This window comes from Sus scrofa, chromosome 17 (assembly GCF_000003025.6).
Source record: "Sus scrofa isolate TJ Tabasco breed Duroc chromosome 17, Sscrofa11.1, whole genome shotgun sequence".
NCBI lineage: Eukaryota > Metazoa > Chordata > Mammalia > Artiodactyla > Suidae > Sus > Sus scrofa.
Genome location: NC_010459.5, coordinates 51,629,433 through 51,656,870, shown reverse-complemented (window position 1 = coordinate 51,656,870; position 27,438 = coordinate 51,629,433). Strand labels below are relative to the sequence as shown.

Here is a 27,438-nt window from a genome sequence, read left to right as displayed (position 1 = left end):
GTTAACACAGAAATTTTAGGATTCCTAAAATTTAGGTTGAGTCACCCTGGGAAGAAAACATTAAAGAGTAATACTGAGTTTTTCTGATTCGTTCTTGGTTTTTGACATACACGGGTTTAATTTTTTTTTTTTCCAGCTTTTTGACTTTTTGCTGTTTCTTGGGCCGCTCCCGTGGCATATGGAGGTTCCCAGGCTAGAGGTCAAATCAGAGCTGTAGCCACCAGCCTACGCGAGAGCCACAGCAACGTGGGATCCGAGCCGAGTCTGAGACCTATACCACAGCTCACAGCAATGCTGGATCCTTAACCCACTGAGCAAGGCCAGGGATCCAACCTGCAACCTCATGGTTCCTAGTCGAATTCATTAACCATTGAACCATGACGGGAACTCCTAATTTTTAATATGTTCACTGAAATCTTTTGTTTAACGTGTCATGATTTTGAGCTAATTCTCCTCCCTTGGGATGGGATGAAGTCCTCCGTGTAGCTGATAGACTCACAAGGTGTACAGGATTCCTGAATTCCACCAATGTTTGAATTTACGTCCCTAGGCTAGCCCCCGAAATTCTAGAACAAGGGTATGGTCAGTCCAGTTGGAGTTAGATGCGCTTGCTTGTTAGAAAATAAGGTGCCTTAACTTTGTATGCAGTTTCTAAATGGTTGGAATATCAGTGACATGCTCTCAAATATATTTTTATGAAACAGATCAGTTTGTAGTGAAGAATTCTTGACTTGGAGTTCCTGTTGTGGTGCAGCAGAAATGAATCTAATATCCAGAAGGATGCAGGTTTGATCCCTGGCCCTGCTTAGTGGTCAGGGATCTGGCATTGCTGTGAGCTGTGAGGTGGATTGCAGAAGTGGCTTGGATCTCGCGTGGCTGTGGCTGTAGCCAGCAGCTGCAGCTCCAGTTTGATCCCTGGCCTGGGAACCTCCATACGCTTCGGGTGCAGCCCTAAGAAACAAAAAACAAAAAAAAGAAAAGAAAGAAAAAGAATCCTTGACTTGTGTGCTTTGGGGGGAAAACCGGTTTTCCCTCATTTCTTTCTTTTATTTATTTATTTATTTATTTTGTCTTTTTGCCATTTCTTGGGCCGCTCCTGTGGCATATGGAGTTTCCCAGGCTAGGGGTCCAGTCAGAGCTGTAAACCCCTTTGATAACATCATGCCACAGCCACAGCAACGCGGGATCCAAGCTGCATCTGCGACCTACACCACAGCTCACAGCAACGCCAGATAACCACTGAGCAAGGCCAGGGATACAAACCCACAACCTCATGGTTGCTAATCAGATTCGTTAACCACTGAGCCACGACGGGATCCCCTCATTTATTTCTCTTAAAGTAAGTTTCCCTAAAAGTGTGTGTCTGTCTGTCTGTCTGTCTTTTTAGGGCCATACCTGCGGCATGTGGAGGTTCCCAGGCTAGGGGTTGAATCAGAGCTGTAGCCGGCCTACGCCACAGCCACAGCAACTTGGGATCCCAGCCAAGTCTGCGACCTACACCATAGCTCATAGCAATGCCGGATCCTTACCCCACAGAGCAAGGCCAGGGATTGAACCCACATCCTCATGGATACTAGTCGGGTTCGTTAACCACTAAGCCAGAATTCCCATATTTCCCTAAAAGTCTTGATCACACTTCATTAAAAAATAAAACTACTTACCAAATTTTAATTATGTCAAAATAAAAAACCTTAGGTACCTCAGTTATATGGTATCAGTGTCCAATATCTTGGCCGCAGTAGAGCATATTAGAGTTTACGGTGAAAAAGGAAGAGATACTGCCTTTTCTTCAATCAGAAACATTTATTGAGGATCATTACATACCAAGAAGCATACTGGGTTCTGGGGAGAAAGGATTGAATGAGTCATGACTCTAACTTGAGAAGCTCCAAGAGTGAGTCAGACAACAAAAAGAAAATGAAATTTAAAGAAAAAGAGAAGGTCCAGAACAGACATTGTGTGAGGGTAAAGGAACTTGGGGGTGAGGGGGAGCTCTAAGAGTACCAGTACCTCTGCAGCCTGACTGCTCAGCTCCTTATTGAAGATTTGTGTTTCTTCTTAAGATCATTGTATTCAAAATTTAATGTATAGCTTTTCTTGGGCTATTTAAAATCCATACTAAACCCCTTTGATAACATCATCATTTTAGAACTCTCCTTTAATAGTTCTATGAATGTTTCCTTGCTGTATTCCCAGAAATAGACCAGAGTTAGAATTTTGTGACATTGAGCATTGTTCATACTGGAATAATAACCCTGGCTGACACCCAGCCACCCATTCATTCATTCAGCAAGCATTTGAATGCATGCTCTGGCAAAGCACTCTTTGACGTGTTGGAAATTCAGCAGTGAACAAAGCAGCGAAATTTTACTCTCATATTCAGATGGGAGAGACAGACAATAAACAATTAATGAAGTGGAAATGAATACTGTACATTTAAAATGTCAAGTGGTAATGATGCTGTGAAGAAAAATAAAGTAAGATAAGGGAATGGGAATTTAGATGAAGAATAAGGGAGCCAGCCAGCCATTCCCAGAGCTGGGACCTAAAATTCTGGGGCGAAGGAACAGCAGAGCACGAAAGGCCAACTCAGGTTGCCTATTCAGGAACTTCAAGAAGGATGGTATGGCTGAAGGAGGGTGAGCAAGCAAGGGGGAAGGTGACAGGACAGGGTGCTGGGAAGCAGGTGGGGGTCTGTGGGGAAGGCAAGGAGTCTGGATGCTAGTTGTAAGGGCGAGCCAGTGGAGGGCTTTGAGAAAGGGGAGTGATGGGATCTAAACTTACCAGTAAAAGGCTCACTGCAGAGAATAGACTGTAGGTAGACCAAGAAAACAGGAAGCTGAGGTGGCCTGCTCTGCAGTGGTCACAGTGGGAACAGTGAAAATGATCATCTGGGGGATGTATTTGGAAATAGGTTCGATATGGGCTGTGAGGGGAAGATTTCGTATCATGACTCCAGAATTTCTAGCCAGAGAAATCTGTGCCATATACTGAGATTCAGGAGTACATAGTAGTTTTTGTTTTTTGAGGCGTGCAAGGGACTTTTCTTGGGAATTATTTTAAGTTGGAGAGGCCTATTAGGCATCTACGTGGAGATGTCTAGGAGGCTGTTAATTGGAAATATAAATTAGAGAGTTATTAGCTTCCTTGATCTGGATAAAATCACTTGAGTAGGGCAGAAAAGCAGGGGTTAGTGGGCTGTGCCCCAAAGCCCGGCAAACCAGTGTTTGGAGGTCAAGGAGGTGAGGCCTCTTAGCCAGTGAGGAAGGAAGTGAAGCTGAGGCTGGGGGAAGAAGGAGGGAGTTGCCAGGTGCAGCTGAGAGCTCCAGGGACTTGGGGCGGGGACTGAGAACTGACCACAGGATTTGGCTAGTGAGTGCTGCCTGGTGCCCTTGGCGAGAACACTTTGGGTGAGTGACTAGCTAGAAAAGCCTGATTGGAGTGGGTGCAAGTAGGGTGAAGAATTGCAGACACGGGGTCTGGACAGCCCTTTTAAGTTGTTTTGCTAAAAAGGAACAAAGAAATGAGATGGTAGCTAGAAGGGGATATGAGGTCAGGTGAGGCGTTTGGGGGTTTTATTTTATGGTGGTTAATACAGTGTGCCAGAGAAGGTGATTTAGTCCCTGTGCCAGCTGTTCCACAAAGTGCTCAGCAGGTTTTACCTCATTTATTCTTCCTCGCCGCCGCCTGCAGAGGCAGGGCGTATTGGGACCCCTGTTATGCTGACGTCAGGGTAATTTGCACGGTCACTCAGCTAGATTGCTAGAAAGTTGCGGAGCCAAGGACTTGATCCTAGGTCTGTGCTGTCAATCCCCTGCTGAGAGATTATAGAATTTTCTCCTAAGTATGTATGCTGTGATTCTTATTTGTGGGAGAGAGCTTTGCCATTACTCTGAACAGCCTGTTTCAGAGAGAGTGGTCCACTAACTTTCCTTACGTTTGTGTTTCTACTTCCTTGGCATCTAAAAATCATTTATGTGAGTACACACATACAAGGAAGCATGGGTCGACTTTGTGTTAATCGTCTTTAAAATAGAGTGTGCATACCTTTTTATCCTTTGCTCAATTTTTAAATTTTTCAGCAAATATTTATCTAAAGCCTACCACAAAGGCTAGTTTGGGGTGGGGGTTAATGGAGAAATATTAGAAACAGTTTTTTTATTTCTCTCTTTTTTGGGGGGGGGCACTCCCTCGGGGCATGCAGAAGTTCCCAGGCCAGGGATCAAACCCAGGCCACAGCAGTGAGGATGCTAGATCCTTAACCTGCTACATCACCAGGGAACTCAAAGACCACTTATTTTAATGTTTTTTTGTAAAAATGGGAACCACTGCCACAATCACACAAATTAATATGTGCTGCCTTAAATCATTTAACATTCCTTCCATTTCCCACCTATCTCAGCCTCTAAGAAGTTCGGTAACCTGTTCTGTCTTGACAGTATTTGCTCTAAGCAAATGCTTCTGGCTTTCTATCCTGAGATGTTCATAGTAACACATCCTAACCTGGCCTCTAATCCTTCAGCCAATCCTGAACATTACCCAGGAGATTGGCCTTGTCTCTTGTCCTGCTCAGAGCCTTTCACAGCTCTCCACTTGTCACCCTAAGGATAAGCTCCAGGCCCTTTAGTAGTAATATGTTCCCACTTCTTTAACTTTCATCAAATTTAGAGGGGTTATGACCCACTCAAAGGTTAAGAAACATTGTCCTATGATTATATTTCTCTCATACATTTTGATACTATTTTATTGAACTTTGTATGTATATATCTTATTTCCATAGTGAGACTTTCTCTCTTATTGGGAGGCTCCCATTTTTACTTTCATAGCCCTAGTAGGGTCCTGCATGGTGTCGGATAGGTGTTTGATAATTATTGTACAGAAAGAAGGGTTTGTATGTATATATCACTGACAAATTTATGGGTAGGGAAATTTTGACAAGTAAAACGCCTAGCTAACTTTGTAAAAAATTGCAGTCATGAAATGTGTGAATGTGGAATGAGCTCAGTTTTACATACATTAGGCATGGTAAACCATAGATGGTTCCTTACCAGATAGAGGGTTGTATACCAGCTGAGCAGGTGCTAATCTGTTTAAATATCAGAAAAGTTGAATGAATCACTGCATAATTTGCAAATTTTTGCAGTTCCTAATTTCTGCTAGCTGTTGTTCTTCCAGGCTTTGTGTTTGTTTGTTTGTTTTTGTTGTTGTTGTTTTCTGGGGGTTTTTTTGTTTGTTTTTTTGCCATTTCTTGGGCTGCTCCCATGGCACATGGAGGTTCCCAGGCCAGGGGTCAAATCGCAGCTGTAGCCACCAGTGTACACCACAGCCACAGCCACAGCGATGCGGAATCCAAGCCGAGCCTGCAGCCTACTCCACAGCTCACGGTAACGCTGGATCCTTAACCCACTGAGCAAGGGCAGGGATCAAACCCGCAACCTCATGGTTCCTAGTCGGATGCGTTAAGCACTGCGCCACGACTGGATCTCCCAGGCTTTGCTTTTAATCAGTTTTTTAAGATTTTTTTTTTCTGTCATTTATTTATTCTTTCAATCAATTTTTGAGTGAAAATAAAAGTTTATGGCTTAGAAAAAAATGAGTTAAAAAGTAGTAGTCTCCTGTAAAAGCTATCCACTTTGCGCACTTAAATTCTGTAGATTTAGCTAATAAATAAAAACCAAATGAGTACTTAACTGCCCAATGCCAGATTAGCACGTTTATCAGTCTTTACTTACCATTCTGACAAAAGGTTTAAAATATCCTCTGAGCTAAACCTAGGGTGTTAGGGCTCAAAGGGGTTTTTGATAACAATTAGGTGACCTCAGATGTTGCAAAATTGTGGCCCATAAGCAGAATTTGACCCACAGACATTTAGCCAGAGCAAAGGAGGGACTCCCCTTTAGAAGGGACATGTATTCTCCAGCTCATCTCAATTCTTAAGACTTTCAGTTGTTTTGAGCTAGACATTAAAGAAATTTGCAAAAAAAAAAAAAAAAAAAAAAAAAATTTGCTAAGCCATACCACTCTTCTTGCTAATTTAATTTTGTTCTTTGAAAAATATGTTATTTATCTTAACATGTAATGGTTTGTTGTGGTTAGTTTTAAATGAATTAAATCTTTTTATAATTTCTCAGTTTTAATCTCTAATTTGGTAAATATGAATAGCTATAACCCACATAAACAAAGGCTCTTTGACATCAATAAATTTTTTTGGTCTCTCTCTCTTTTTTTTTTTTTTTTTTTTTAAACAGCTGCACCCACGGCATATGGAGGTTCCCAGGCTGGGAGTCCAGTCAGAGCCGTAGCTGCTGGCCTATACCACAACTCATGGCAACGCCAGATCCTTAACCTGTCCTTAACCCACGGAGCAAGGCCAGGGATTGAACCTGAATCCTCATGGATGTTAGTGGGATACATTGACGGCTGAGCCATGATGAGAACTACTTCAGTAATTTTTAAGAGGGTAAAAGGGTGTTGAGGCCAAATAAGCTAAAAACTGTTGTTCAAATGGAATAAATGCGTATTGTAATCAATATATAGTATATTTATTCTGATATTTATATGTATATTCCAGCTCCTGCTTGGAATATTTCTAAACTGCCTAGTAGATATTGGCTGGTCCAAAGTTTTTCATTTATTAAGCTGTTTTGATGCCTGCCTTATAACTGAATCAAATTGAATCATCCTGTAATGTCGCTACAGAACTAGCAAAAAACTGACTTTGTCTTCTGTGGTGCTCAATAACTGTTCCAAATACTAATCTTTTTTTTTTTTTTTTTTTTTTTTTAGATTTAAATAGTGTCATAAAATTTTTAATTTTTTTATTACTCAGTGAATTTATTACATTTATAGCTGTACAGTGATCATCACGATCCATTTGATAGGATTTCCATCCCACAACCCCAGCACATTCCCCCACCCCCCAAACTGTCTTTGGATCTTTAGTGTTGTATTTGAGTTGATTTTTCTTGTTTGTGTATCAATTGTAGATTTTTGGTTTGCAGTTATTCTGATGTTTTGATATATATGAGATTGTTTTAAGTTGTTGGTCTCTTAATTGCAAGTGCATCTCCAGTGTCCTGCATTTTTACTCACCTCTTCTCATGATTTCTGATTTCCGTGGCATAATTGTGTGTGGATGATTTCATATCTTTACTGTATATATACCTTTACTGGTGAGCCTTGTCATTTGTTGTATTTTTGTTTCCTGTTGCAGCCTTTTCTTTTCTGCCTAGGGAAATTCCTTTGGTATTCATTGTAAAGCTGGTTTAGTGTTGCTGAATCCTTTTAGCTTTTGCTTATCTGTGAAGCTTTTGATTTCTCCTTCAAATCTGAATGAGAGCCTTGCTGGGTAAAGTAATCTTGGTTGGAGGTTTTTTCCTTTCATCACATTAAGTATATCATGCCACTCCCTTCTGGCCTGCAGAGTTTCTGCTGAAAAATCTGCTGATAACCTTATTGGGGTTCCCTTGTATGTTATTTGTTTCTTTTCTCTAGCTGCTTTCAATATTTTCTCTTTGTATTTAATTTTGGTCAGTTTGATTAATGTGTGTCTCAGTGTATTCCTCCTCTTGGGTTTATTTTATATCATACTCATGGGGCTTCCTGGATTTGAATGAATGGTTCCTTTCCCATGTTAGGGAAGTTTTCAGCTATTATCTCTTGGAATATTTTTTTCTGTCCTCTTCTCTCTCTCTCTCTCCTCCTTCTGGCACTCCTGTGATACAGATGTTGGTGCATTTAATGTTTAATGTTCTTTGAGACTCTCTTCATTTGTTTTCAATCTTTTTTCTCTTTTCTCTTCTACATCCGTAATTTCCACTAATCTGTCCTCCACCTTGCTTATTCGTTCTTCTGCCTCCTGTATTCTGCTGTTAGCTGCTTCTAGTGAATTTTTTATTTCAGTTATTGTGTTTTGCATCTCTTCTTGTTTAAGTTTGATATCTTGTATCTCTTTGCTCAGTGTTTCCTGTAAGTTATCCATATTTGCCTCCAGTTTATTTCCAATATCTTACATCATCTTTAGCATCAACATTCTAAAGTCTTTTTCCTGGAGGCTGAGAATCTCCTGATCACTTAGCCAATTTGCTGGGGTTTTTTCTTTCTCCCTCATCTGAGTTATAGTTCTCTGTCTTCATTTTTATGGGCTTTTGGTGTGGTGACCTTTTTACAGAAAATAGAGTTGTAGCCTCTCTTACTTCTGGTGTCTGCCCCCCTTGTGGCTGAAGTCAGTATGGGGGCTTGCTGTAGGCTTCCTGATGGGAGGGACTGATGCCTGCCCATTGGTAGGTGGAACTGATTCCTATCCCTCTGGTGGGTGGGGCTTAGTCTCTGGATGGGATTAGAGGCAGCTGTGTGCCTGGGGGGTCTTTAGCAGCCTGTTTACTGATGGGCTGGGCTGTGATCCCACCTGGATTGTTGTTTGGCCTGGGGCCAGATTTTCCCCAATTGGCCACCTCCAGAGAAAGGCATGCTGCTGAATATTCCCAAGAGCTTTGCTTCCAAAGTCCTTCCCCCACAACAAGCCTCATTCACCCCTGTTTTCCCAGGAGGTCCTCCAAGAACTGTAGTCAGGTTTGACCCAGATTCCTATGGAGACTTTGCTTTGCCCTGGGACCCAGTGCACATGAAATTCTGTGTGTGCCTTTTAAGAATGGGGTCTCTGTTTCCCCCAGTCCCGTGGAGCTCCTGCACACAAGCCCCACTGGCCTTCAATGCCAGATACTCCAGGGGCTCTTTCTCCCAGTGCCAGATCCCCACATGTGGAAGTTTGATGTGAGGCTCAGAACTCACCCCTGTAGGTGAGTCTCTGTGAACCAGTTAGTTTCCAGTCTGTGGGGCTTCCCACCCGGGAGGTATGGGGTTGCTTATATCGCGTAATCACCCCTCCTACCTCTTGATGTGGCCTCCTCTTTGTCTTTTGGAGTAGCATATCTTTTTGAAGGTTTCTGGTCCATTTGGTTGAAGATTGCGCAGCATTTAGTTGTAAATTTTGTTGTTTTTAGGAGAGAAGTTGAGCTCCAGTCCTTCTGTTCCAGCCATCTTAATCCCATCTCCCCCAAATACTAATCTAAAATAAGTTTACTGACTCATTTTTTTGTTATTGTTCTCTTGTGTATGTGGGCCTTGTACACTTTGTTTTTAAGTAATTGAATGGCTGATCCAATGGAAATAACTATTGGAAGTACAGGATTCATTACTAATATTGTATTTTTCCCTACTTCACAAGTAAAAAATAAAAACATCAGAAAGATATAACTTGAATTCACTATCAGTTTCGAAACTGATAGCAGTGAGTTTGTAATATTTGGATTAAGATTTCCTAAGCAGGAGTTCCCGTTGTGGCTCAGTGGTTAACGAATCTGACTAGGAACCATGAGGTTGCGGGTTCAATCCCTGCCCTTGCTCAGTGGGTTAAGGATCCGGCATTGCCATGAGCTGTGGTGTAGGTCGCAGTCGCGGCTCGGATCCCGCGTTGCTGTGGCTCTGGCGTAGGCCAGCGGCTACAGCTCCAATTCGACCCCTAGCCTGGGAACCTCCATATGCCGTGGGAGTGGCCCAAGAAAATAGCAAAAATACCAAAAAAAAAAAATTTCCTAAGCAGGGAGTTCCCATCATGGCTCAGCAGTAACAAACCCAACTAGTATCTGTGAGGATGCGGTTCGATCCTTGGCCTCACTCAGTTAGAGATCCGGTGTTGCTGTGAGTTGTGGTGTAGGTCGCAGATGCAGCTTGGATCCCTTGTTGCTGTGGCTGTGGTGTAGGCCGGCAGCTGTGGCTCAGACTTGACCCCTAGCTTGGGAACTTCTGTATGCCATGGATGCGACTCTAAAAAGAAAAAAAAAAAAAAGATTTCCTGATCAGACCTGGTTATTAGATGAAGAGAAAACATTTCTAGCCATAAGGATATTCTTTGCTCAAGTTTACAAGAGGAACAGTTACACCAGAAATAATTAATATAGCCCGACTTCAAGCTCTGACACAAAAAATAGCACATTTTTTAAAGTTTTATTGAAATATAGTTGATTCACCATGTGATAATTTCTGCTGTACAGAGTGATTTAGTTATACATGTACGCACATTCATTCTCTTTCAGATTCTTTCCCCATATAGATTATTGCAGAATATTGGGTAGAGTTCTCTGTTCTGTACAGCAGGTCCCCATTGGCCAATCATTCCATATACCTCAGTGTGCATGTGTCAGTCCCAAACCCCCAGTCCATCCTTCCCAGTACTTTTTTTTATCTTACCAAAAAGAGTAACTTAAAGTAGAGGTCATATGTTTAACTTCCATTCAGTAATGAAGGGCTTAGCCATGGGAGCTGCCGTACTTGCTGCTGATCATTTGACTTGAACAAGTTTTGGTGACACTAAAAAATAGGGACCACTTGGAGTTCCCTGGTGGCACAGTGAGTTAAAGATATGACATTGTCACTGCTGTGACTTGGGTAACATCTGTGGTGCAGGTTCAACCCCTGGTTCTGGAACTTCTACATGCCTCAGATGCGGCCAAAAAAGAAAAAGAAAAAAATGGACTGCTTAGTCACTTAAGAAATACCATTAAGTGAGATTCCCACTCTCAGAGAATCCTTGATCCTTATTTCAATCAGGTGTCATTTAACTAAAGCCCTTTGAGCAGGGCTTGACTGATGTAACTCGCCTGGGGAGAGTGTTCCAGGCAAAGGGAATGGCAAATGAAGAGGCCAGAGTTAGGACCTTGCCTACAGGTTGGATCAAATATCACAAGGTAGTGGTTTTAAACTAAAACCACTAAAAAAAAAATCAAAATATGGAAAAGGGGGTTGAAATCATCCATAATCCTTGCACCCAGAGATAACTTCTGTCACCATCTAAGTCTGTGCTTTCCAATGTTTTGTTTTGTTTTAATTTTGACCACATTTGCTGCATGTGGAATTTCCCTGGCCAGGGGTTGAACCCGTGCCACAGCAGCAACCCAAGCCGTTGCAGTGACAACACCAGATCCTTAACCTGCTGCACCACAGGAGAACTCTGAAAGTTTCTCAGGATGTCACTTAGCATCTGTATTAGTTTACTAGGCATCCATGACAGAATACACTGACTGGGTGCTTAAACAGTGGAAATCTGTTCAGCGTTTTGGAGGCTAGAAACCCCAGATCAAGGTCAGCAGGTTTGATTTCTTTTGAGGCCTCCCCCCTCGGCTTGCGGGTGACTGCCTTCTCACTGTGTCTTCTTTTTTTTTTTTTTGTCTTTTTGCTATTTCTTTGGGCCGCTCCCACGGCATATGGAGGTTCCCAGGCTAGGGGTCCAATCGGAGCTGTAGCCACTGGCCTACGCCAGAGCCACAGCAACTCGGGATCCGAGCCGCGTCTGCAACCTACACCACAGCTCACGGCAACGCCGGATCATTAACCCACTGAGCAAGGGCAGGGACCGAACCCGCAACCTCATGGTTCCTAGTCAGATTCGTTAATCACTGCGCCACGATGGGAACTCCTCACTGTGTCTTCTCTACTCCATGCAAGTGTGCATCCCAGTTGTCTCCTTGTGCATCTAAGTTTCTTTTTTTTATATATGCAAACTTTTTTTGTCTTTTTAGGGCCGCACCCACGGCATATGGAGGTTCCCAGGCTAGGGATCGAATTGGAGCTGTAGCCACTGGCCAACACCACAGCCCCAGCAACTCAAGAACCGAGCCTTGTCTGTGACCTGCACCACAGCTCAGCAACGCCTGAGCGAGGCCAGGGATCAAACCGCATCCTCATGGATACTAGTCAGGTTTGTTAACCACTGAGCCACCATGACTTGGAACTCCTGTTTCTTTTTTGTATAAGCACACCAATCAGATTGGATTGGGGTGTACCCTAAGGCCTCATTTAATTTAATCACCACTTTAATGGCTCTGTTTCAAAATACAGTCACCTTCTGAGACGCTGGGAGTTAGGGCTTCAGTGTGTGAATTTGAGGGGACACAGTTCAGCCCATTACACAATCTGTGAATAAGTACCTCGTGTTTATCAGTCTGTCAGTATGATTCTGTGTTCTTTGGATATTCATTTTTATTACCTGTTAGTGACCACAGTAGTAATAATGGCACAGTGATTTCCGCCCCCCCAAGCCAAACTGGATTAGTTAGGATTAGTAAAGATTTAGATTTAACCTTTTCTGAACAAAAAGCATTGTATTGTCAGGTGTTTTGCTTATAATGTCACAAATATTCTTCAGTTTTGTACTTGCTGAAGAAGACTTAATCATTATAGCCAAGTAATCCAGGTGGTCATTCTAGGAATGAAAAATGCTAGTGTTTTCCAAACAGACCATTCAAGAATGCTTTCAGGTTTTTTCTGTTTCCTTTGTAGTATCCTCTGTGCTATGTAATATTTTCCTTCAATCACCTGACTCTTTTTGCTTGTACAATTTAAAAGGAAACTTTTACCACCATCATAAAGGAAAAGGTAGTATGCTATTACTTGCCCTAAATAAGTGGTTTTTGTTTTGTTTTTTTGTCTCTTTCTTTTTTTTACGGCATATGGAGATTCCCAGGCTAGGGGTTGAATCAGAGCTACAGCTGCTGGCCTACACCACAGCCACAGCAATGCCAGATCCAAGCCACGTCTGTGACCTACACCACAGCTCACGGCAATGCCGGATCCTTAACCCACTGAGCGAGGCCGGAAATCGAACCCGAAACCTCATAGTTACTAGTCAGGTTTGCTAACCACTGAGCCACGATGGGAACTTCTGAATAAGTTTTTCTTAAAAGTGAATTCATGACTGTAAAATGAAGGGTTCCATGTACCACCTAAAATTATCTAGTGCCCCAGTAGTAACTCCATCCTCCCAGTTGCTTATACCAAAAGCCTGAGAGCCATATAGTTGACTTCTCTTTCTCTTGTACACTTTTTTTTTTTTTGGCCATGGCATGCAGCGTCTTTTATTGTGGAATCTCAGTTCCCAGACCAGTGGTTGAACCCAGGCCACAGCAGTGAAAGTACAAAATCCCAACCACTAGGCCATCAGAGATCTCTCATCTCACATTCTTAGGCAGCCTGACAGTAAATATCTAAAATTGTGACCTCTGAAATAAAATAAAATTATGCTATATTCTCACCACCTTCACTGCTAATACCTGTAATCTTTTGCTAGAATTATTGCTATAGCCTCCTAGCTGTTTGTACCCTAGCTCCCGTCACTGTATACAGCAGCCAGGGGGATCCTGTTAAAAACAAGTCCTGTCATTGCTTTGTTCAAAACACCAGTGGCTTTTTGACAGTTGGAGCCCCTCATTTCGTACTTTTCTTTGATCTCACTAACTTGGTTATTAAATCAGCATCTTTGCTATTCTCAGATGCTCTGGGAAAGGTCCTACTTCAGGGCCTTTGCACCTACTGTTTTCTCTGCTGGGAAGACTCCCCTCAGCTACCCGTAAGTCATGCTCCCTATTTAGAATTGTAACTCCCCCAAGCATTACTCTCTGCTCCAGAACTCCACCATCTGTCATACTTAGGTAATTTGCATAATTTGTATATGTTTCCTACTAGAATGTAAGCTCCATGAGGACCGGCATTTTTTTTGTTGTTCACTGCTTGTTTTCTAGTGCCTAGAAAAGTGCCTGACAAAGTAGATGCTCAGATAGTCCAGTTGATTTGTTTGTTTGTTTGCCTGCCTTTTCTAGGGCCACTCCGGCGGCATATGGAGGTTCCCAGACTAGGGGTCTAATCGGAGCTGTTGCTGCCAGCCTACACCAGAGCCACAGCAGTGCAGTATCCGAGCCACGTCTGCAACCTACACAACAGCTTGAGGCAACGCCAGATCCTTAACCCACCAAGCAAGGCCAGGGATCGAACCCGCAACCTTGTGGTTCCTAGTGGGATTCTTTAACCACTGAGCCACCATGGGAACTCCTCCGGTAGTCCAGTTGAATTAATAATAATGTATTGAACACCTTGGGAAATACTGAAATATACTGGGAACACTTCCCACAGTCTTGAGTTCCTCCAGTGAGTTTTTCTTCATGGTCATGTGTTAAGCGCTGCGTGGCTCTGAGAGTCTGGCCATTTGGGGGCTCGGTAAAGACAGCTTGTGGGAGTTCCCATTATGACTCAGTGGTAAGGAACCCTAGTATCCATGAGGATGCAGTTTCAATCCCTGGTCGTGCTCAGTGGGTTAAGGATATAGGTTGCCATGAGCCGCAGTGTATGTCACAGATGAGCTTTGGATCCTCTGTTGCTGTGGATGTGGTGCAGGCTGGCAGCTGTAGCTCTGATTCAACACCTAGCCTGGGAACTTCCATATGCCGCAGGTGTGGGCCCTAAAAAAAAGAAAGAAAGCAAGCTTGTGACTTGCCTGGATCCTGAGTTTTTCCCAGTGGAAATAGTCTAAGTGCCAGGGCTTGAAGAGGGGAGTGGGGAGAGAGGTTGGCAGGACTGGTCGGGAGAGCACCATCCCTGTCTGGCTGAGAACCTAGATTCTGCTCTGGAAGACACCCAGAAACAGTGCAAGCCTCTCTGGGTACAGGGGCATGAACCTGTGAGACATGTTGTTTGCTTGATTCCATGAGCTACTTGCTGGCCTTTGGGGTTTTTGGAAACAGGTAAAGCAGAGTGCTGGCTGCCCTCTTAGCTTTTTCACAAGTTAAGAGAGAAACTATGCCTTAAATATTTGAAATTTTTCATTCTTGCTTTCAGTTGACTCTGAGTTGATCAAGAGGACACCATTGTTATGTGATACGGTCAGGGCAGCTGTTCCTCCTAAAGTAGTTTGGGAGTCATTCCAGTAAATGAGCATGTCTTAGACTCAGAAATGTACAATAAGAACAAAAGAAGTAGACTCACGTCTTTTCTTCCAAGGAACTGTTGTTATCACTTTATTGACAGTTTTCATCTCAAACTAGTGGGCCTAAATTAATCAACATTATGACATGTAAACCCTTTATGAAGTTTTTCAAAGCTGTGGGGGTGGGGTGTCTTTCTAGGTTCGGTCAGTAGCCCTGGTTTAATCGTCACTTCACCTGTAACAAACCGGGTACCCCTTCCTTCTCGTTGTGCTGGTCAGTACGGATAGCCTCGTAAGCAGCAAGCTTGAGGTATGACAACTTTGAGCAGTTTTTTGCATGTAAGCATCTTTATTCTCAGGTGGTGCTATTGAGCAGCTAGCTGTAGGTTTACAAGTTCCCCTGGAGTTGCTAGTATCTTGAATTTTTCTCCATTTATTTTAGGAGTAAAAGTCCCTCGCAATTTCCGACTGTTGGAAGAACTCGAAGAAGGCCAGAAAGGAGTAGGAGATGGCACAGTTAGCTGGGGTCTAGAAGATGACGAAGACATGACACTTACAAGATGGACAGGGATGATAATTGGGCCTCCAAGAGTAAGCGTCGAGCTACGGCTATAAATGTCAATGTCTTAAATTCACTGTGCCTCCTTTTAAAAAATATTAGCCTTATCACGGAAAAAGCTCACCAATGGTATAGTTTCTGAAATGTGGCTATTCTTTTTTGACCAGTTTCAGTTTATATATTTGAACCTCCTCTGATGCTGTTTAATCCCTCTAAATGGTAAGCAAAAACCTGTTCAGACTCATAGTGTGAATTTACATGACAATGTAGACAGTGAGGTTTGAGGTAATTGCACCCTCAGATGCAGATTTGGAACAAACTCTTGTGCTTATCAAATAACACGACTCCCAGATACAGCCAACATTCCTGAAGACAATATCCAGATGAACTTTGGAAAGCCGTCTTGGTTGTGGTTTTTACTCATCATTTCCCAGTCCTACCATGCATCTCTCTCCTAATTCATTGAGCCATTCAGCAAAGGGTTATTGCCTGCCTAGTCTGCTTGGGTCTGTTCCAGGCCCAGAGGCCTTTGCAGAGAAGACGACAGTGGGAAGGGGGAATGTGACCTCTCTTGGAGACCTTCATGGTTTGCGAGTTCCCAGCCTTCGTGATGTCAGCTAACCTTTTTTTATGGTGCATAGTAACCCCCCTAGAAATGCCAGTTAATGCCAGAACCTGTTGTTAGATGCTACCATTGTGTAGTTGCATTCCATTTCACAGATAATAAGGAAAGAAACTCAGAAGTGAAGTTACCCGCACAAAGTCATGTAGCTGATTATTCCCAAACCAGGTCTGACTCCAGAGCCTGTGCTCCTAACGCTATGCTATATTGTCTCCTTCCTATTTATATTTTGAGTTTTCATCTGTTCCCATTAGAGAATATCCTAGAGTGGTAAGTAGTAATTTGATGTAGATATGAAGAAATAGATTCCAATTATGTGACACTTGTTTCAGACAAGCAGTAAGAGATTCTGCCTGAATGCATCAGGCCCTTTCCTGTGTCTGCTTGTGCTTAAGGATGGTGATGTTCATTCATTCTTTTCATTTCACGCAAGGCCCTGCACCAGCTCTGTGGGAGATAGACACGTGGGATGTGGCCCTGGCTGAGAAAAGGAAGCGTGCGTGGTGCTCCTTCGGTGTTAGGACAACCCAGCAGTTATCTTTGACTGTCGTGAACACTCATGATGAATGACTGGCTTTGCTGTTTAACATTAGTTTTTGAGTCATTTTTGTGACCCTATAGTTTTGTTTGGGTTTTTAAAAAAAAAAAAAAAAAAAAGAACAAAAAATATTTGATCTGTTTTTCTTCAGTTCTTGATCTTTTTTTAATCCGAGAAAACCAGGCTTTTCTGAATCTATTAAATATTGGGAAAAACCTGATCTAGAAAGCTCATTTCTCCATGGGGGTCATTCTCTTGCTGTCTCTGAAAGTCCATTGCATAGCGATGACTTCCTTCATTGCATTTCTTCTCTTCCTAAGAATGGTTTAGGTGTTTTGAGGATGCGAACTGTTCTGCCCTCTTCTTTACTCTTCAGAGCACCTAGAAATGACTCCGAATGGGATAGTTGTTTCAGTAGACTTGTTAATCAGCAGAACTGATTTTCAGGTTCTAACAAATTAAGAATGAATCAGTGTACAACATCACGAATACACTAAATATCACTGGGTTATACACTTAAATGAACAAATAAAATGAACCACAGAGTTCTGTTAAATATTCGGCTCTGCCTAAAACACCTTTGATTACCCTGAGTTTCAGTTTACCTCTTTCCAAAGGAAGCTAACTTTTAATGAGATTATGCCATATCTGTCAGTAGTCACTCTCATTTGTCCCTCTATGCCCTCACTCTACACCCTTGACAATCATTAACTTTCTATATCCATGAATTTTTCTGCTCTGGACATTTCATGTAGTCGGAATGAATATGTGGTCTTTCGTGATGGGCTTTTGCTTAGCATAATGTTTTCAAAGTTCATCCATGTTATAGCGCTTACCAGTAGTTCATTCCTTTTTTTGGCTGAATAATATTCTTTAATATGGATATACCATATTTTGTTTATCCCTTGATTAGTTGATGTGACATTTGGATTTTTCCCACTGTTTGCCTATTATGATTAAACTTGCTATGAACATTTGTATACAAGTTTATATGTGGACAAATGTTTTCAATTCTCTTAATTATATACATAGGTGTGGGATTGTTGGATCATATGATAACTCTGTTTAACTTTTTTTGTTTGCTTTTTAGGGCTACATCCATGGCATATGGAGGTTCCCAGGCTAGGAGTCAAATTGGAGCTGTAGCTGCCAGCCTACACCACAGCCACAGCAACCCGGGATCCAAGCCATATCTGCAATCTACACCACAGCTCATGGCAACACTGGTCCTTAACCCACTGACCGAGGCCAGGGATCAAAACCTCAACTTCATGGTTACTAGTTGGATTCATTTCCACTATACCACAATGGAAACTCCCTCTGTTTTAGCATTTTAAAGATGTTAACTTTTCCAAAGAGACTGCACCCATTTTACATTCCTGCCAGCAATGCATGAGTGTATGAGGGTATCAATTTCTTTTTTTTTTCTTTTTCAGCCACACCTGGAACATTATGAATTTCCCAGGCCAGGGATCAAATCCAAGCCGCAGCTGCAACCTACACCACAGCTTTGGCAATGCTGGATCCTTAGCTCATTGCACCACAGTGGAACCTCCAAGGGTATCGATTTCTCTGCCCCCTTCCGTCACCAATCCTGTCTGTCTTTTTTTTTTTTTTTTTTTTTGCTACACCATAGCACATGGAAGTTCTGGGGCCAGGAATTGAACTCATGCCACAGCAGTGACTATACTGGTCCTTAACCCACTGAGTCACCAGGAAACTCTTTCCCTTATTATTTTTATTGCCCTGGCTCCCCAATGTTAAAAGCAAAGTCATATAGGAAATTATCTGCTTCTAAATGCTTCCTGTGACCCGTCTATTTTATGGTTAACATACAAGGTATATGCTCTGTGTCTGGAATATTGACACAATTATTAAGGCATCTAAATAAAGCCTGAGTAACTCATCTCTCCCTGTTAATTCTTGTTACTGTGAATCTCAAAAATCCTCCACCAGTATTTAAAAGGCATATACCATATGATCCAGCAATTCTGCTAGGAATTTACTCTGCTTTTCTTGAACGTATTGCCCAAAAGCCTGCACATGCAAAATTATTTCATGCAGTGTTTTCAGCAGTAGCAAATATTGGAAATCATCTCAGTGTCTTTGAATAGACCATATTATGTACTGTTTAGCTTCTGAAAAGAGTGAAACAGATTTATGTGTGCTGAAATGGTGTGGTGGTCTCTGTGAAACCTAAGTGAAAAAAGTGAGGTACCTTTAAAGAAAGCAGTACACAGAAGATTCTGTCACTTGGGATGGGGATGGGTGAAGGAGGAGGAAGAGGTCAAACATACACTCTTACCTCTGTGTGCTTAAAATCCTTTTGGAAAACGTAAGCTGGTGACTGGTTGCCTTCTTCAAAAGGAATCTGGAGTTCCAGTCGTGGCTCAGTGGAAACAAATCTGCCTAGGAACCATGAGGTTGTGGGTTCCATCCCTGGCCTTGCTCAGTGAGTTAAGGATCTGGTGTTGCCGTGAGCTGTGGTGTAGGTTGCAGACTCAGCTTGGATCTGGCGGCTGTAGATCTGACTAGACCTCTAGCCTGGGAACTTCGATATGCCGCAAGTGCAGCCCTAAAAAGCAAAAAAAAAAGGGGAATCTGGCTGTCTGGGGCGTGCTCTTTGAGTGCTTTAATCGTGTGTGTGTGTGTGTGTGTGTGTGTGTGTGTGTGTGTGTGTGTGTGCGCAGGTGGGGGTTTTTTGGCCATACCCACAGCTTATGTCAGTTCCCAGGCCAGAGATCGAATCTGAGCTTCAGCGTATGCCACAGCTGCAGCAATACCAGATCTTTAATCCACTGTGCTGGGCTAGGGATTGAACCTACACTGCTAGAGGCAACGACAGCTCCTAACCCACTGTGCCACAGCAGGAACTCCTGTATATATTTATATTGGAAAGCAAGTCCTCCAAACCTAAAAGCAGAGCTTCCTGTCCAAGTGCCCCTTACAAAACTCTGGCAAATCTCTGATTGTCCACAGCATTAGATATGGAGTATTTCTACCCTGACCTCAGAGGTGCTAATAGTAGCCAGGTGCATGTGTTCCTGCGTGCCTGTGTGTGTGTGTGTGTGTCTGTCTGTCTGTCTGTCTGTCTGGGCCTCAGCTTTTGAAAAGGCTACAAAATATCAGATTGTGTGAATTTGCCGTATTTATTTAGTCAGTCCCTGGCAGGTGGACATTTGGATTGTCTGCAGTAGCAAAAATAACGATGCTTTGACTTTGTGCAGGTATAAGGCCACCTGTAGGAAATTGCTAGAAACGGTCCTGCTGGCCTGAGCATGTCTGTTTCACATGTTGGTAGGCACTGCCAAATTGTCCCGTGAAATTCAAGTCATAGCCACAAAGTTGTTTCATGATCAAATAATGAATCTTTCTTTTTTTCTCTCTCTTTTTAGGACTGCACCCACGGCATTTGGAAGTTCCCAGGCTAGGTGTCACATTGGAGCCACAGCTTGCCAGCCACCATGACAACCACAGCAACGCCAGATCCAGGCCCTGTCTGTGGCCTACACCACAGCTCACAGCAGCGCTGGATCCTTAACCCACTGAGCAGGGCCAGGGATTGGACCCACATCCTCATGGATACTAGTTGGGTTCATTACCGCTGAGCCACAACAGGAACTTCTCAAATAATGAATCTTAAAGAGAGCAGTGTACCTCACAGAGACCGAATGTTCTGGCAACTCTCCTTTAGGCACATTTCCTTTCTTCAGTGAAACCTTTTTTAGCAGGTCCCTGGAGGACTCTAAAATAGAAGAAAACTAGAATCTGTAAAAGTTTTGCTTTGGGCTAAAATTTTTAGTGACCCTTCAGGTATCTCTGCTCATTTGACTTGAGGTAGTTTTCATCGTGTTACAATGAATTGCCGGTTGAACATCACTGGTTAGAAATTCAGTATTTCGTAGAATTCTCCTGTGACGAAGCAGGTTAAGGATCTGGTGGTGTCACTGCAGTGGTTTGAGTCGCTGAGGTAGCTTGGGTTCGACACCAGGCCCAGGAACTTCCACGTGCTGTGGGCACAGCCAAAAAAAGAGAGAAATTCAGTATTTCTCTTTTTCTAAGAAGTTAATCATTGCTTGGATGTTTTTATTTATTTATTTTTAAGTAATTTTTTTTTTTGGTCTGCTGCATGTGGAAGTTCCCAAACTAGGGATCAAACTCATGCCATAGTTGTGACCCAAGCCACAGCAGTTGACAACCAGATCCTTAGCCCTCTGAGCCAGCAGGGAATTCTGTAGCATAGATATTTTTAAATTAGACTTTCATTGTGTCAAGAGTAATGTTAAGATGTAATCTATGTTATCAGAATCCTATTACTAAACTGTTAATATGTCGAATGGTCCATGACCTCTTATCCACAATGATAAGCCACAAAATGTGTCAACAGATGAATGAATTGATGCATTGGTGTCTCCAAGATGTATCAAATATTTTAAAAGACTTTGTGGAGTTCCCAGTATGGCACAGTGGGTTAAGAATCCAATTGCAGAGAATCAGGTTGCTAAGAAGGAGCAGATTCCATCCCCAGCCCCATGCAGTGGGTTAAAGGGTCTAGCATTGCCCCCAGCTGTGGCATGGGTCACAGCTGTGGCTCAGATTCCATCCTGGCCTGGGAATTTCCATATGCCCAGAGTGAGGCCATTTTAAAAAAAGAAAAAAGACTTTGTGATTTTAGTAATTATGAGCCCTCAGGGGGTTTGGGTGAGAGGGGCACGCCTGCAGCATGTGAAGTTCCTGGACCAGGAATGAACTTGTGTCACAGCAATAATCTGAGTGAGCCACAACAGTGACAATGTGAGTTCTTAACCAACGGAGCTGCCAGGGAATTCCCCAGGGTCTTATTTATTTATTTATTTTTATTTTTTAATTTTGTCTTAGGGCCACACCTGCAGTGTATGGAAGTTCCCAGGCTAGGGGTCTAATCAGAGCTGTAGCTGCAAGCCTACGCCACAGCCATAGCAGTGCTGGATCCAAACTGCATCTTCGACCCTACACTGGATCCTTAACCCACTGAGTGAGGCCAGGGATTGAACCCATGTCCTCATGGATCCTAGTCAGGTTCATTAACTGCTGAGCCACGAAGGGAACTCCCCCAGGAACTTTTTCATATAAGAAATTGTGTGAAAAAACCCATTGAGCATGAATGCAGGACACACCGAGAGACGAGTTTGAGATCCATGCCGTCAACAGATCCTTATTGATGGTGAGGCTGTGCTAGGTGCTGAGGCTAGACCTTTTATCATATTTTCCATAAATCTGTATGGAAACCATGCCCCTGTTTGCTTCCTGCTTGTTATGTTTACTGAGTGAGTTTTTCTTTCTCTGGAGAAACTCATTAATTGCAGTGAGGTGTTCGTTTTATAAGAGCGTAAAGAGCAATGTTTGTTCATTCAACAAACCTTTGAGTACCAGTTCAGTTGTGGCTCCTCCCCTCCTTATCCTGAGTTTAGTGAGGGGTGTCCGATGGGAGACTGAATGTCAGTCTTCAGATGAGGGGTCAGGAGGACTCAGAAAAGTGCTCGTGGGCTGCAGAGCTGCAGGGGGGCAGCCAGTGTCAGGGCCCTGAGGGAAAGAGAACTTGGGGTGTTTGAAGAGCTGTAGCATGGAAGCTATAGGGGCTGGATGCAGAGGGAGATGAATAAAAAGGAAAGCAGAGGTTTGCAGGGTCCAGTCCAGGAGTTCAGACTTCCTTTCTCAGGCTACCAGGAAGCCATTGCAGGGGTTCAGCCGAAGGAACAGTTTCTGGTACTAAACAGTTAGGCTACTGTGTGGGGAGCAAGTGGTAGCAGAGCAAGAGAGAAGGCAGAGGCTTGGGGAGAGTGGTTCAGGTGAGCCGTGGTGGTAGAGAAAAGTGGGTGTGGGACCTCTTAGAGGTGCAAGCTGAGACCTGTTGATGATTGGAGGGTAGGAGGTGAGGGAAAAGGGAATCCTGGCCGGCTGCTGGGTGTCTGCTTTAACTCACTGGTGGATGGTGGTGCTCCTTAAGGGGAATAAGAGAGGAGGAGCATCTTGAGGCTAGGTGAAATCCAGAGTTGAATTTTAATTTTGTTATAGGTTGAGGTCCCTCTTAAGTGGATGTGAAAAGTTTCTTTGGGTATATGTTTTGTTTTGTTTTCCCTTGCTTTTTAGGGCCATACCCGCAGCATATGGTGGCTCCCAGGCTAGGAGTCTAATCAGAGCTGCAGCTGCTGAGACCTATGCCCCAGCCGTGTGTCTGCGACCTACCCCACAGCTCATGGCAAGGCCGCAACCTCATGGTTCCTAGTCATATTTGTTTCCGCTGAGCCACAATGGGAACTTATCTTTGGGTATATGTTATGACTGCATTCTGAATCTTAAAATATATGTTCCAGTTTTTAAATTAGGGATGGGCCACTGCTCAAATGTAAAGTTTCCAAGCATGTAAATCGCATCTTCTTTAACTTATTCCCCCCAAAGACCACTAGATGTCGCTGTTTACACGGGAGCCATTTCTGACACATCACACAGTGAGGGAGGGGCACCCAGAGCTCTGAGAGTGGTCCCTGCCCTCCAGGGGGCCAACGAGTTATGTTCTATGCTTTGTACATGATGGTATTTAGTGCATTGGCTGATGATCCTGACATGAGCAAATATTTAGTGTGACTTCCCAGAAAGAATGCCTCTTACCATTTCCCAGAGTGTAGAAAAATTAACATAAAAACAAGTCCATCTGATTGGATTTAATAATACTGACTTAAAACTTCAGTGATACTAACTTAAATTTTCTGTCTTCCTTATGTTTTCCTGAAGCCAGAATTTATACACACTGGTGTAGGGACTGCTAACTTTTCAAGTAACAAGTAGACTTTGAGTAATGGAAGCAAATGCATCAGTTCTGCAGTCAGGAATAAATGGGGTTTCAGAAGTTCTACCTTTTTGAATTCTTTGTAATTGCCTGACATGGCTGTACCCTTTTTTCTTTTCCAGACAATTTATGAAAACCGAATATACAGCCTTAAAATAGAATGTGGACCTAAATACCCAGAAGCACCCCCCTTTGTAAGATTTGTAACAAAAATTAATATGAATGGAGTTAATAGTTCTAATGGAGTGGTAAGTAGTTTTTCCATGTGTTACTTGGTTATTTGATGATATTGCAGTATAAACGTGCAGATTTGGAATGAAAGCCTCTTCCTCAGTTGTGTTTAGCTGTTCCTTGTGCAGCATTTACTCTGCCCTGTGTTACTCAGCACTGTGCCAGTCACTTTGAGATAAGAGCTCATTCAGTCTCCTGATAAACCCCCAGCAGGTAGAGAGGAGGAAACGGAGGCATGAAGGTGAAAGATCTTGCTCAAGGTCACGCTTTTACCTCATGGGCCTTTTTTGTGGACGACTAATGCATAGTATTTTTTTTCCTTTAATGGCCTTGCTTTTCAAACTTTTTGTCTTTTTAGGGCCGCATATGCAGCCGAGGCTAGGGGTCAAATCAGAGCTGTGGCCGCTGACCTACACCCCAGCTCCTGGCAGTGCAGGGTCCTTAACCCACTGAGCGAGGCCAGGGTTCAAACCTGCATCCTCAGGGATACTAGTCAGATTCGTTTCCTCTGAGCCACGACGGGAACTCCTAAACTTATTTTTACCACCATTTTCACTACCATGAATGGAAACCAGTCTCATTTGTCATAAGAAGGCAGTGATGGCAATGGCAAATGTTACAAAAAACAAAACAAGCTTGATAGTTTTTCCACCATATGTTGCTTACCAAAGGCTTTTGAGCCTCTGATCCCTGCTCTCTTGTTCAGAGAGGAGATCAGCAAGTATTAAAGATGCTACATATTAGCATCACACAAGCTAATAAGCCTTCTGTTTTGAGATAGTCGGAAAACTTGACAAAGTAGAAAAGAGGTGAGCCTTGTTTCTGTGTTCAGTGTTGTCTGAGTTCCACCTGAAGTGCTGAATCCAGGACTCTGCTCACACTGAGAAACTGTTTTGGGAGAAGCCGCACGACTTGAAAAGGGATGACTCTGAGGCAGGCCCTTGTGATTAGAGCCTTGGTCCTGAGTAGTGGCAGCAGCTGGCCCAGAAGCAGGTCAGGTCATGTCATTGTTTCAGAGCCAGTTGGATTGAGTCTCACCAAGTGTCAGGACCATTTCTCTAAAAGTGGCTTTGCTTATCCATAATTTCCTTCTCCCAAACAGTGAGCGTTTGGGACACAAAAAGGGGGAAACAGACTAACTGGAAGGAGAGAGTCCCATGAACACTCTGTGTGTCACATACCATTGCGTGATCAGCATGTTCAATTTGAAAAAATGCGTTTTACTCAGTGTTTCTTCTGTAGCTTAGCTTCAGCATACAGCTCTTCTTTTGTTTGAGAACCTGACAGTAATTTGGCTTTTGTTTGCCTTTGTGTAGGTGGACCCAAGAGCCATATCAGTGCTAGCAAAATGGCAGAACTCATATAGTATCAAAGTTGTTCTGCAAGAGCTTCGACGCCTAATGATGTCTAAAGAAAATATGAAACTCCCTCAGCCGCCTGAAGGACAGTGTTACAGCAATTAATCAAAAAGAAAAACCACAGGCCCTCCCCTACCCCCCATTCGATTTAAGCAGTCTTCATTTTCCACAGTAGTAAATTTTCTAGATACATCTTGTAGACCTCAAAGTACTGGAAAGGAAGCTTCCATTCAAAGGCAATTTATCTTAAGATACTGTAAATGATACTAATTTTTTTGTCCATTTGAAATATATAAGTTGTGCTATAACAAATCATCCTGTCAAGTGTAACCACTGTCCACATAGTTGAACTTCTGGGATCAAGAAAGTATATTTAAATTGATTCCCATCATAACCGGTGGGGCACATCTAACTCAACTGTGAAAAGACACATCACACAATCACCTTGCTGCTGATTACATGGCCTAGGGTCTCTGCCTTTTCCCCTTCCCCTCCCCCTGCTTCCCTCCCTCCCTGCAACAGCCCTCCAGCTTGGGGTGGCTTGTTAGAGTAGATGTGAAGGTTTCAGGTCACAGCCTGTTGGACTACTGCTGGGTATGGGGGGGTGCTTTGTCTGCACCCCTTGTTTCTTTTTTTAAGTCTTAAATGATGCCTCCCTTCCAAGCCATCATCCTTTCCCCAACTCTCCACTCCCACCCTTGGCCGAAGCATAGATTGTAACCCCCTCTGCTCCCCTCTGAAATTGGCCTTTGGTGAGGAATTCAGGGCTTTCCCCATATCTTCTCCCCCTACCTTAATCGAGGGGTGCTGCTTTTTCCTTCCTCCTCCTCAAATCCCTTTTTGCACCATCACCACCCAACACTTTCCATGGCACTTCCTTGCTTTGGCCAGAAGCCATCAGGTAAGGTTGGAAAGAGTCTCTGACCGCCCTCATTTAGTTTTGGAACCATGTTTATTTACTCTCCACCAGCCTGGGAAATGAATATTGGGTTCTCAGCCCTGCCACCCTCTGCTGTCATCATCAGCTGATGCGTTTTTAGCTCAGGTTTTGATAAGATGAAAGAACAGTCACCAGGGCTACTCAGACCTGCCAGCTCTCGAAGTCCTTGGTGGTTAAACTTGGAGAAAGGCCACGGAAGACACTTGTAAGCACACACAATCCCTCTGAATGAATTGTTTTCTTTTCCTGTAATTGCTTTTGCTTTTAAAAATTGAAGAAGTTTTGAAGGTATCTCATTTGGTCATCCTTGCAATCCAATTTGGGTCTAGTTTGGAATCTGACAACTGGAACAAAAAGAATCTTGAATTCGGTGCATACTTTGGTTTTGGTGCTGCTGCTTCTCACGGTCCTCAGCAGGGATTAAGAAAGAACTCGGTGTGCACGGCAGATCCCCGAAATTGGCGGGCTTGACTTTCCGGCAAATTGCTGCGTTTTTCCACTTTTCTGTTCAGGACCACTAAATGCTGAGGTGTGGATGCATACCGAAATAAAAGCAATTCATTGTGTTCTAAGGGTTTTTTTTTTTTTTTTTAATTTAGCGTTTGTATAAAACCACCTTTTGAAGCAGCAACTATCAAGTCTGAAAAGCAATTGATGTTTCCATTAATCTTTTTCTGGGGAAAACCTTAGTTCTAAGGATTTAACATCCTGTAAGTAAAGTTTAACATAACAGTATTCCATAAGCAGCCTTTTTATTGTCAGACCATTGCCTGATTTTAATATAATAAAAAGAAGTGTGCGTTAATATTTAAGAAGCGGTGCTCTTCTTCCTCTTGGCATATAATTTATTCAGGAGCAGAATTTAATATCATAGATGCTTTGGGATTCAGTTTGGTCTCCTAGAGCAGGGGTCGGCAAACTTTTTCTACAGTGGGCCAAAGTTAGTAAATATTTAGGCTTAATTGGCCAAGAGACAAAAAAACAAAGAAAATGAGTATTTATATACATGAGAGAAAACAAATTTCCAGGTTGTTTTGATGAAATTCAAAATGGTAATAATTGAGTACAGTTTTTTGTAATGTTACAGATCTGCTGAGAAGAATGGAATGCTTTTTTTTTTTGGAGATGACATTTTACTTAATTGGATTCAAGATTAGTATTCCCTGTTATCAAACCAATTGCAAATGTTCAGCTATAAAAATCCTTCATTCAAGGGGCCATACAAAACTGGGCAAAGGGCCAGATTTGGCACATAGACCATAGTTTGCCAACCCCAGATCTAAAAGATTGGGTTGGTTTTTTTTGGTTGTTTTGTTGTTGTTTTCTTTGGCTATACCTGTGGTATGTGGAAGTTCCTGGGGCAGGGATCAAACCTGTGCCACAGCAGCGACGAGCCACTGCAGTGACAATGCCAGATCTTTAACCCACTGAACCACAAGGGAACTCTGAGTCTTCTTTCCTTTGATTTAAGTAGCTTTGTGGGACCCTAGCTATTAAATCTCCACTGGTACCTGCTTATTGGCTCAATTTAGTTATCTGTTGGAAAGAAAAGAAAATAGAGTTTGCCCATGTATTTCTAGTGATTAAAATAAGAATCTTGGAGTTCCCGTCG

The 27,438-nt window shown here is 42.9% G+C and overlaps 1 protein-coding gene and 1 long non-coding RNA gene across 2 annotated transcripts in view; both read left to right on the top strand.

The window, feature by feature from the left end:
• UBE2V1 (ubiquitin conjugating enzyme E2 V1) overlaps window positions 1–26,638 on the top strand; it is a 34,266-nt gene extending 7,628 nt beyond the window's left edge. Inside the window, 3 exon segments of the mRNA NM_001205094.1 lie at window positions 15,195–15,343; window positions 23,420–23,545; window positions 24,845–26,638. Coding sequence (NP_001192023.1) covers window positions 15,195–15,343; window positions 23,420–23,545; window positions 24,845–24,991 — 422 coding nt within the window. The 3' untranslated portion in view covers window positions 24,992–26,638.
• LOC110257430 lies at window positions 15,350–16,691 on the top strand. The gene is made up of 2 exons (XR_002340006.1): window positions 15,350–15,530; window positions 16,367–16,691. It is a non-coding gene; the product is annotated as an uncharacterized LOC110257430 (long non-coding RNA).